The sequence below is a fragment of the Phalaenopsis equestris genome, unplaced genomic scaffold (assembly GCF_001263595.1).
Source record: "Phalaenopsis equestris unplaced genomic scaffold, ASM126359v1 Scaffold000761, whole genome shotgun sequence".
NCBI lineage: Eukaryota > Viridiplantae > Streptophyta > Magnoliopsida > Asparagales > Orchidaceae > Phalaenopsis > Phalaenopsis equestris.
In genome coordinates, this window is record NW_018165201.1 from 2,571,762 (window position 1) to 2,583,588 (window position 11,827).

The 11,827-nt window shown below is 36.4% G+C and overlaps 1 protein-coding gene across 1 annotated transcript in view; it reads right to left on the reverse strand.

Moving 5' to 3' along the window:
• Positions 1-215: 215 nt before the first annotated feature.
• LOC110030882 (oleoyl-acyl carrier protein thioesterase 1, chloroplastic-like) overlaps positions 216-11,827 on the reverse strand; it is a 48,133-nt gene continuing 36,521 nt past the window's right edge. Inside the window, exons 5-7 of the mRNA XM_020733842.1 lie at positions 2,016-2,103; positions 1,857-1,925; positions 216-668 (exon numbers count right to left, since the gene is read on the reverse strand). Coding sequence (XP_020589501.1) covers positions 399-668; positions 1,857-1,925; positions 2,016-2,103 — 427 coding nt within the window. The 3' untranslated portion in view covers positions 216-398. The remainder of the gene's footprint in view (positions 669-1,856; positions 1,926-2,015; positions 2,104-11,827) is intronic.

The window sequence follows — 11,827 nt, forward strand, 5'->3', positions numbered from 1 at the left end:
GGTATTATAGATATGTAAGTACATGGGGTATTGAGTGGCATGCATGTAAATCTTCTTTTCTTTGGAGCATTTACATACATACCACATCTAATCTTTGCTTTTTAACATTTCTAACAAATCAAAATCATCTAAATTTCTTTCAACATCTTTATATTTGACAAATTCTCATCATTCTTCAACATTAAACTTATTAGCACAAATCCATTATAACACTAATTTTCACTGCACTTAATCCAACAATTAATCACATTTATTTCTCAAATCTCAAATCTACTACATAGTTGGCTACCAAAATCAAATATTCATGAAAAGGATAAGCAACAAGCAGAATTCCAAAACATAGAAAATGACATTAGCAGCAAAAATAAATTGCAGAACAGAACATTTGACGTATTATATTACCGGATGAGTTTCCTCCAGACAGTTCGCCCTCTGTTTATTTCCAGGCCGGTGCCTGAAAGTCTCAAGAAGTGCAGGAAATGGAGATGACCGCTCCCATGGCTATGTTGGTGCTTGGACGGGTGGCCATTGATGCTCTTTGAAAGTAGGATTTCTTCTGAGTTTGAGCTGGTGAGTGAGTCGACCACGTCGTCGTGCTGGCATTCGCGTCGGTAATCCAAGGTGATGGTTTGGAGTTCGTGCGTGTCAATGATTTCTTGGGGCATGCTCTGGGAACATATATTGGAAGATGGTAAGAACAACTTTTACAAGAAAGATGAAGATGAGTAAAAAGAAAATGTCAAAATAGTCACGTGATGTTTTTGCAGAGGTGCTGTTTTAACCTTAAGAGTCTATAAATATGTCAGTTTTAGTCCCCAAATCACTAAGATTTGCATACATACCACTCAGTTCCTATGTATTTACATATCTTACACCTAAACATCATGTTTTTTAGGTATATGCCGTCTTATCTATGCATGAAAATGTATATTTCACTTTTTAAAAGTCAAAATAGTGATATATTTTAAGTGATATGAAACATTTAGATGGCATAAATGTAAAAAAAGAATAGTTTAGGTGTTAAAAATGTAAATAAATAGTAGCTGCGTGGTATGTAGGCAAATGCCCCATTTTTTAATAAAAGATTTACGTACATATCACTCAATTCTTATGTATTTACATATCTAACAGCTAAACTTCAATTTTTAGATCAATGCCACCTTGCATGTGCTTGGAAAGGGGTATTTCACGTTTTATAAGTATTAAAAAAAATGTATTTTTGATGTTATATGAAAGATTTGGGTGGTATAAATATAAAAACTATAATTATTAAGTATGGAAATACATAGGAATTGCGTGGTATGTAGGTGAATGCCCCATTTATTAATGGAATAGTTACACACGCAGCACCCAAACTTTTATGTATTTACCTATCACACACCAAAACTTCAATTTTTACCGATAAAACACCTTACCTATATATAAAAAGGTGTATTTCACAGTTCCCGCAGTGAGAAAAGGATAAGTTAGGTGTTGCACCCGTAAAAATTGAAGTTTAGGTGCGTGTAGGTAAATACATAAAGTTTAGGTGCTGCGTAGGTAAACTCCCCTTATTTAAAATGGGTTTAGATAGTCTTCAAACTCTTTAAAGGGAAGGCTAATTTAACCCCCACTAAGATAAAAATAAGTGATTAATTTCACACTTCCATAGATATAAAAATTGAAGTTTAGGAGGTAGATATGTAAATACATAGGAATTGGCCCCTTTTTTTAATATAACCCCATTAAAATAAAATCAAGCGACTGATTTCACACTTTTTGATTATGGGATTAAAATGACTCAATGTAAACAGTCAAAGGAAATCATTTTGGCATTTTACTTGATGAGTAAATCAGGGTTTAGTGTGTTGCCTTACCTCAAGGACCCAGCCAATATAGGTGACGTTGTTTACATGTTGATTCATGTCTAAATCTGCTCTTCTGGGCTGTTAGTTTTCATAATAAACAAGTTTGAAATTACTAGCCATGAATTCTGCTAAGAAGAATTATGAAAGAGTTGCTTCTGAATGGCTTACCACCAGTCCAAGCCGTGAATAATCCGTCGGATCTTCAAGCTTGGCAATTTTCTTCAGACTATCGTTTTCCTCCTCTGGAAATGCAAATCTGGAGGTGTTTCAAAGATTTATTTTCATAAGTTTATAGGAATAAGTATGCATTGGTAAGTGTAGATAAAGAAGTGGCGAAGAAAGCTTGGATTGTTCAACCTTTCAATAGGGGCGCGCATAGATATATACATACATATAATATATATAACGGTGACTCCCTATGTGTTAATATAAAGAAAAGATACAACCCACACCAAAACAAAGCGCAAAAAATATAAGTATACCCAAGCTAAAAAATAAAATCCAAAACAAGTACATATATATATATATATATATATATATATATATGGTGTCTCCCCAAAAACACTACAAAGAAAAAAAATTATAATAAGTTAATACCAAAATAAGGCCCCTAGCTATATATTATTTTTTTTATTTTTTATTTTTTTTGCAAGAAAGAACAACGGTGGCTCCCTACGTGTTAATATAAAGAAAATGTACAAAAATAAGGGAGGGGAGGAGGATCCCTGTCTAAAAATCCAAAAAATACATTTAACTCAACCCTAGGGGTTACTCGTCCCACAGTACAACCCACACCAAAACAAAGCCCAAAAAATACAAGTATACCCAAGCCAAAAAACAAAATCCAAAACAAGTATACATGTGCAAGTGTGGAAAGCACAAAAAGAAAAAAAAATTATAATAAGTTAATACCAAAAACAAGGCCCCTAGCTACTAATGATTGATCATTCTAATACAAACATAAACTTAACAAAAATCTACAAATGCTAATTGTCCGATATAGAAATTTTGAGTAAAAGGTTTGAGCATGTTTTGAAGTTAGCGTCATTGAAAACTTGCAAATTACTATGAATTGAAGTTTTATGTTTTAGATCTTTGTGAAGCATTTGCAAAATATATTGTCATAATAACATTCTAACTTATTTTGTTCTATGATTCCTAAAAGGTGTTTTAAGAGGGGGGTTTGAGAGGGAGGTGGTTGTGGAACAACAAGGGAATGAGAGTTTGCAAGGTCAACAACATTTAGAAGGGTATAAGAGGCGTTTGGCGAGGGAGATCCACCACTGTTCCTGAACAAGCTACAGGCACACCACTTGTAAAAAGAAGACAATACAACACTACTAGAGAAGCAAAACAAAAAAATAAATCTCCAAATACACAAAACCAAAGCAAAAGTACTAAAACAAGAAAATAATAACATATAAACAGTTCTCATGCAAAATAAAATTTATTCTAGTTAAAATAATATTAGAAAAATGACTTACAATGAACTGGCAACTACGACAGACAGAAAAAGTCCCACTACAATGTAATTAGAACATAATCCCCACCCATCCCATCCCACCATCACGGTAGAACAAGGAATCTAGCTTTCAAATTCAGCTTGAACATCGTTCTATGTTCCACAATCACATCCCGCTTCATTCTCCACAGGCAGGAGTTTCATCTTCTGCACTAGGAGCTTCTGGAATCGATCTAACATTGCCATATAAAAGTCATTACATGCTTTGGTTCAAAGTTCATGTTCATGTGCACCCAAGGCAACTCTAAAACACGTACGTCATTCTAAAGACTATTCTGATACAATAAATAGTTATCATACTAGGCACAACCATAGTTGAACTACATATGAGCTAATATTCTCAGGAACTGAGCTAATATTCTCAGGAACCAAGTCTCTAGTCATTAAGTCATTAATGCTCAATACATTAATTTAAGCATTAATTTCATTCCAAATATATAAAGAACTTCTTAAAGTGCATGATATTATATTTATTTTGATTAATACATTTTCAAAAAATGAACGTTATACCTTGCTCCAAAACGTTTGTCACTTTCACATACAAAAAGTAAAGTTGACCTGTTTTTTTAAATAAATTGTTAGATTGAATGAATTATATAGCTCAACTGTTTTTATCATTTGACAAGAAGAAAAAGTCTTTGAAAGAAATGAAATATACAAAAAAAAAATGTAAAACACACATGTTGGCTCCAAAAATTTCGACTCCCAAAAGCCTGCATTTTCTTTTCTTTTTTTTAGAAGGTTTCGAGGATCAAAGTTTTGGAAGGCAGATGGAATGGTAGATAAGCCACTACCCAGAGATTTAGTCATCATTTTGTGAGAACTTTTTGATATGTGGTCAGAGGTTTCTCATAAGCGCAAACCCCTATGGTTAATTACCCCTCCCAATAATAGAAGAGCAAATTCGATTAAGGCTGGACATTTAACACTAAATAATCAACATATAATAGCAGTAGAAATATATTTTAAATTATAAAATCTATCACTTGAAGCTTAATGCGGATGGTGGGGAAATGATGACGAACCCGATCAAGATCACATGGTTCTATCTTTTTGGGTTGTCATGATCCCTGATCTTCTTAAACAGAAGAGGTAATCAAACCAACTTGACTGAAAGATCCTTATCAGCAACCACGGGATGCGTCGTCTCAGGGATCCTTGTAGACTTGGATAGATGTTTGTTTAAAGGAACAAATTTAATTCAACCTTAACTGATAAAAGGATTTGTGTAAATCAATTATACCTTTATGATTCACAAACTCAAATAGTAGAAAATCATTGAGAAACATATGGGTTGTAGCCATGGCCACGATATAATGGTGTTATTTGATGGCAACCACTGATCAAAAGGCTTTGGTCATAACAACTACTTTGTGGTGTCATTTGACAGCAATACCACGCTGACAAAGGACCCGAGTCACTCTCATACTAACGTGAAATTACTTTGGTGTCAAATAATGGTACACTCGATGTGAGCTTCGCTCCTTGTGAACTGAAATCACTCAGAAATTTATCACCCCCGACAAACCATTGCAGAGAGTGGATAGGGTTCGCTTAAAAATCCAAGTGATCAATTTTAACTTGAGTGTTAACTTGAAAACTTAGATTTTGCTTTGAAATTAACCCCTCCGATTGAGATTTTTAATCAACATTATCATTATCAAGGATTTAAACATTTAAATATTTTATATTTCAGGTCATTTGAGTATATTGGTTTAGACTATTTAGGAAATAAGTTCCGTCAAGTCCTGTCATTATAAGGAAGTTTAAATTAGGTGATTTGGACTTCTAAATTCTTATATTAAGATTGATATATTTTAATTCGAATTACTAAACTCTTCAACTCCAATTTTTGTGAGAAGGGTCAGACTAATTGGGTGTGACTTACAACCTTGCCATTTAACACGGAGACACGATTAACTATTCAAAATATTAACCATTTGAATATAAATTTGGCCTTAACAAATGCAACATTCCTAATTTATTCGTTAAAACATTTAATATTTTACCTGAAGCCCATGCAGGTGTATTTTGTTAATGTGCATACAACTTGATGTTGTTGTTTAATGTGATTGCATGAATTTTGGGACACTTACAAAATGTGATTACATAATTTATTTTCTTATAATGTATAATTTAATATTTTGACATGAATACAAGAATTATCAAGTAATTAAAAGTCTTTTAAGATAATACATTGAAGTTAAAAGATATCTTAGAATGACATTATCTCAAAAATCATCCAAACTCATTAGCTACATAAATATCTTTATTGTATGGATGCATGTACCTAGTATGAATGCAAAATTGATAGCCAAAATTTTTATTTTTTAAAACACAACAAACACTAGAGTCAGGGAACAAAAATATGCATTTAACCTGAGGTCTTAAAAAATGCAATGAGCTTTCAATTTACCTGTAAAATGTGTCAAATCGCAAGCAAGCATTTTCCTGACCAGTACTTTACTTTTCCCAAACGATACTTAATTCCCAAAGAAGTGTACTTGCATTTCCCAAGATGGGTATTTTAAAACCGCTGATCTTATAAAATTTTTCAAATGAGATCCCGTACGTTACTTAATTCCCAATGACAGAAACTTGCACTTCCTCGAAAGAACATTTTAAAAATTTATCCTATTGCCCAATTTTATACCTTTTAAAGCAAAACTCAATGATGGCAACGTAATAGGCGATTGACGAAGGGACAACAAAATAAAATATAGATCTTTTCTTTTTCTGATTTTTTTTCTTTTCCTTTGTTTATACAATATGAATGTAAGAAAAACACTAATACTAAGGGTTGGAGCACAAAGGAGCATGTGAAACACTTCGAAAGTGGCTCGGTTGCAAAGCATAGAAAGGGAGGCAGTGCAGTTTGGGCGATGCGGCGAGGGCTTCGATGGTGCAACATAGGAGGTCAGGTTGAAGCTCGAATAATAAGAAAGAGTGGAAAGCGATCGAGAGGAGGACCAATAAAGAAGGTAAGGGCTTCCGTTGTTTGCTTCAATCCTTAAGAAGTTGGGAGCGCCTCAGTTCTACATGCGCTTTCGAATTGGAGAAAGAAGATGAAGCGAAGAGAGGAAAAGCTAAGGATTTCACTACAGGGAGTTTCAAAAGACTCTGAATACTGTGATCCTGTCGTTGGAACAAGAAAGCAGGAGTAGTGGAGGATCGACTATCTCTATTCAAACAGGTAAGGCAGAGACAAGGTTGTGAGATTGTGAGATTTGTGCGTGACGAAAGAAAGAGGAGGCAGGGCTTTGTGTCGGGGTCGTAAACCTTCTATGCACAAGAGAGAAGGTATGTGATGGTTAGGTCAGGATCATGCGGCTTTGTTCAGAGATTGAACGAAGTAATGAAGATTCATCGATTTGTTACGTGCGAAACGAAGGGACTAGAATGACAAATGCAAGAACGGCTTCGGCTCTGTCGTGCGGGTTTCGAACAGGAGAAGAGAATGAAGTGAAGGGAGAACAATGTACAGAAAGGATCCTTTGGCCTCGAGAGGAATACATGAGAAGAGGGATTTGCAGACAAAAATGAAAATTGTTTACTATATGATTTTTCTGTGACCAAAAGGGAGGGAGGAGTTACGAGAGTCTGTCATAGATTTTACAATTCAAACAGGAGAAATTACGCGAACATTTATGAGTCTGTTAGAGCTGGAAGTAGGTTGAGTTTTTAACTTAATTTACGTTATTTATTTATTTATATTTATTTAAACAGTCAACAACACAGTAGCAGCTGCTCACCTCACATGCATACCGCACAACCAATAAATGTTCAAGCCCACTTATGGGAATGAATATGCCTTTTTTAGCCACTTTTGAGGCACGGGGCTAATTTTTAAGGTTACAAACTTTAATTAGAGCACTTTTAGCACTATCAAAACCTTTAGAAGCAATTTTGAGTTATTATGAAGAATATAAAAAAATAATTCTCCGAAATTTTTGCCCTATATGATATGCCAACCTTAAGGTACATGAAATTATGACTGATGAAAATCTACTTACTATGCAACTACTAGGGGAAGTCCAAAGTGTTCGCACCTCCTAATGTTTCCAAAATTATATCCTCACATCTTAAATTGTTCAAGAGCAATAAATAAATAAATAAATAAATAAACCCACAAATAATTAAGTGAACTTGTGAAAAAAAATAGTTTAAAGCGCATTTTTTTGTATGACAAAAATTAGGTTGTATGTTGACGCTTAAAATAAAATAAAATAAGAGAAAAATAATTAATTAGATTTTGAACTCTTACTAATCCTGCCCCATAACTGCTTCCACTCATTCATACGGAGGTCTCAGTTTCTTTCCCCACTTCAACTCCTTCGGTGTCGTCATACCTAGCAAGGAACAACAACAACGGGATCTCAGCGAAGATCTACCAACTCTTGTCTTTATCTCCAAGCAACAACAAGTTTGCAACACACAAAAATCTTTGAAACTCCATTGTTCCTCACCTTCGCTTGACTTCTTGTACTGCACGGTAACCAGTCGTCTACTCTTCGTTATGCAAGCTCAGTCGCAGAAACCCCTGGACCACTCGTGATACAATAGTGATTAGGGCTAACCAGAGAAGCAAGGAAGAGATCGCGGCACACACAGAATTCCAAACTTCTATATTTTTCTCCTTCCGCTTTGCATCCTGGATGCAGATGCCGCCCGAACTCTGTTCGCGTGCCATTTTGCGATACAATCACAAGTAGTGCTAATTGGGAAGGCGACGACGAGATTGCGGTATATAGCAACTTGAAATTCCCATCTTTCTTCTCCTTCTGCACTGCCCTGCTAGAGAACCTCGCGCTGACGCCGCACCTCCTTGCCATGATTGTTTCCCTCGACCGATCCTGCCCTTGCCTTCTTCTTTGCACATCGAAAACAGACTATAGTGTTTTGATCGAGACGCCACTGTCCTATTTGCAATTCTATATAATTAGTGATAGTTATTCACATATTATTTCCATCGAAATTAGCTGATCTGGAGTTACGATAGGTCAGTTGAACCTCGATAATACGCAATACAAGGGTTTGTTGAATCTCAAAGGTGCGTCGATATGCGGAGATCTTGAGGGGCAGAATCCTCCGATTGCACTTCCCAACCAATCTTCAAATAGTACCCTTCTCGTTGTCGACATAAGAGGAACTTTGATCAAATTGGTTTATTTCGAAGAGAACACGAAGGTTAAGAGCCACAGAATGGCAATTGGGGGACACTTCAGATTTATGAAGTTCCAAACAAGTCGTTTGAATGAGTGCCTGGATTTTATCCGCTCAAAGAGGTTGCTCTACAGTAGAGGATTAGGTTCAACAAGCATGAATGTGGATATCAAGGCTACAGACGGTGGTTCCTTTAAGTTTGTTGATATCTTCAAAGAGAAGTTAGGTGTTTCTCTTGATAAATTGGACGAAATGGATGCTGTTGTAACTGGAGCTAATTTCTTGTTAAAGAAAATCCCATATGAATCCTTCACATTCATGCATGGGAAACGAACTTAGATAAAAGAAAATTTCGAAATTTTTGGGCTTATAAACTAAAAATAAAATGTGAATCATTTGAAATTTCAAAAATTTGGAAAATTTGAGCTTTTGAAATGTAGACTCCAAGGATTTTAAAAGCATTTAAAGCCTCGTGATTTTGAGATTTAAAGTCTACATAATTCAAAATATTTTAAAATTTGGACTTTTAAATTTAGGCTCTTAAGATTTTTAAAGATAATATCAATTTTTGGACTTTTCAAACTTGAAATTTCAAAGTTTTAAATCAAAGTCAATGTGAATTTTAAAGTTTAAGTCTCGATTGTTAAATTAACCCAAAGTTGAGCTTTTAAAATTAAGAGCTTACTGTCACAGACTAACTTTCCCTAGTCACCCGTGCGGCTTTAGCACTCTCCTTTAGCACTAAATCAGCCTAACCCTCACAACTCGTGAACACAAAGCACTCTTGGAAGAAGAATGTGGAGAAGAGTTGGAGAGGAAAATGCTTCACTAAGAAAAGAGAGATTGCAGAGCTTGAATGCTTGAAACCTTGGATAGATTGGAATGAGGGGAGGGACTCTTATTTATAGCTTCCAAGTCCAAGGAAAGCTTCTGTTGACCTCATTTTTAGTGAGATCTTAGTCTCCTACTCTTAGAACCTAGGATCTAGCTTTAGGAGTTCTTATTGACCATCCTAGCGGACTAGCAAAGGAGCCCACCTCCCGTAGAACTTCAAGCCACTTCTTGACTCATTTTTGTGAAGAACTCGTATGAGTGGTTCCAAGCACTCAACTTCTAGTTGCAAGGGCTAAGGACCAACATGCAGAGGGCCTGAAAATGAGTTTTTATAGGATCAAACAGCCTTAGGTGAACCCTTTGTGACTCGATTACTCGCGAATGTTGTAATTCACACAGTCACTGCACCACACACGACTTTGACTTGATTTGACTCGTCCGCCGGCAAACTCGCCCGAACGACCTCGGATGACGAAACGGACCGCCCACAATACCTGGATTTAGTCAGATACAATTTGAGGGATTTTGTCCGCTTTGCATCCTGGATGCAGATGCCGCCCGAACTCTGTTCGCGTGCCATTTTGCGATACAATCACAAGTAGTGCTAATTGGGAAGGCGACGACGAGATTGCGGTATATAGCAACTTGAAATTCCCATCTTTCTTCTCCTTCTGCACTGCCCTGCTAGAGAACCTCGCGCTGACGCCGCACCTCCTTGCCATGATTGTTTCCCTCGACCGATCCTGCCCTTGCCTTCTTCTTTGCACATCGAAAACAGACTATAGTGTTTTGATCGAGACGCCACTGTCCTATTTGCAATTCTATATAATTAGTGATAGTTATTCACATATTATTTCCATCGAAATTAGCTGATCTGGAGTTACGATAGGTCAGTTGAACCTCGATAATACGCAATACAAGGGTTTGTTGAATCTCAAAGGTGCGTCGATATGCGGAGATCTTGAGGGGCAGAATCCTCCGATTGCACTTCCCAACCAATCTTCAAATAGTACCCTTCTCGTTGTCGACATAAGAGGAACTTTGATCAAATTGGTTTATTTCGAAGAGAACACGAAGGTTAAGAGCCACAGAATGGCAATTGGGGGACACTTCAGATTTATGAAGTTCCAAACAAGTCGTTTGAATGAGTGCCTGGATTTTATCCGCTCAAAGAGGTTGCTCTACAGTAGAGGATTAGGTTCAACAAGCATGAATGTGGATATCAAGGCTACAGACGGTGGTTCCTTTAAGTTTGTTGATATCTTCAAAGAGAAGTTAGGTGTTTCTCTTGATAAATTGGACGAAATGGATGCTGTTGTAACTGGAGCTAATTTCTTGTTAAAGAAAATCCCATATGAATCCTTCACATTCATGCATGGGAAACGAACTTAGATAAAAGAAAATTTCGAAATTTTTGGGCTTATAAACTAAAAATAAAATGTGAATCATTTGAAATTTCAAAAATTTGGAAAATTTGAGCTTTTGAAATGTAGACTCCAAGGATTTTAAAAGCATTTAAAGCCTCGTGATTTTGAGATTTAAAGTCTACATAATTCAAAATATTTTAAAATTTGGACTTTTAAATTTAGGCTCTTAAGATTTTTAAAGATAATATCAATTTTTGGACTTTTCAAACTTGAAATTTCAAAGTTTTAAATCAAAGTCAATGTGAATTTTAAAGTTTAAGTCTCGATTGTTAAATTAACCCAAAGTTGAGCTTTTAAAATTAAGAGCTTACTGTCACAGACTAACTTTCCCTAGTCACCCGTGCGGCTTTAGCACTCTCCTTTAGCACTAAATCAGCCTAACCCTCACAACTCGTGAACACAAAGCACTCTTGGAAGAAGAATGTGGAGAAGAGTTGGAGAGGAAAATGCTTCACTAAGAAAAGAGAGATTGCAGAGCTTGAATGCTTGAAACCTTGGATAGATTGGAATGAGGGGAGGGACTCTTATTTATAGCTTCCAAGTCCAAGGAAAGCTTCTGTTGACCTCATTTTTAGTGAGATCTTAGTCTCCTACTCTTAGAACCTAGGATCTAGCTTTAGGAGTTCTTATTGACCATCCTAGCGGACTAGCAAAGGAGCCCACCTCCCGTAGAACTTCAAGCCACTTCTTGACTCATTTTTGTGAAGAACTCGTATGAGTGGTTCCAAGCACTCAACTTCTAGTTGCAAGGGCTAAGGACCAACATGCAGAGGGCCTGAAAATGAGTTTTTATAGGATCAAACAGCCTTAGGTGAACCCTTTGTGACTCGATTACTCGCGAATGTTGTAATTCACACAGTCACTGCACCACACACGACTTTGACTTGATTTGACTCGTCCGCCGGCAAACTCGCCCGAACGACCTCGGATGACGAAACGGACCGCGCCGACGCGTCCAGAACGTCAACTTTAGCTAAGAGGGACACCCATATTACCGGGGTTATACGCGCACACAGTTTGCACGGAAATCGATG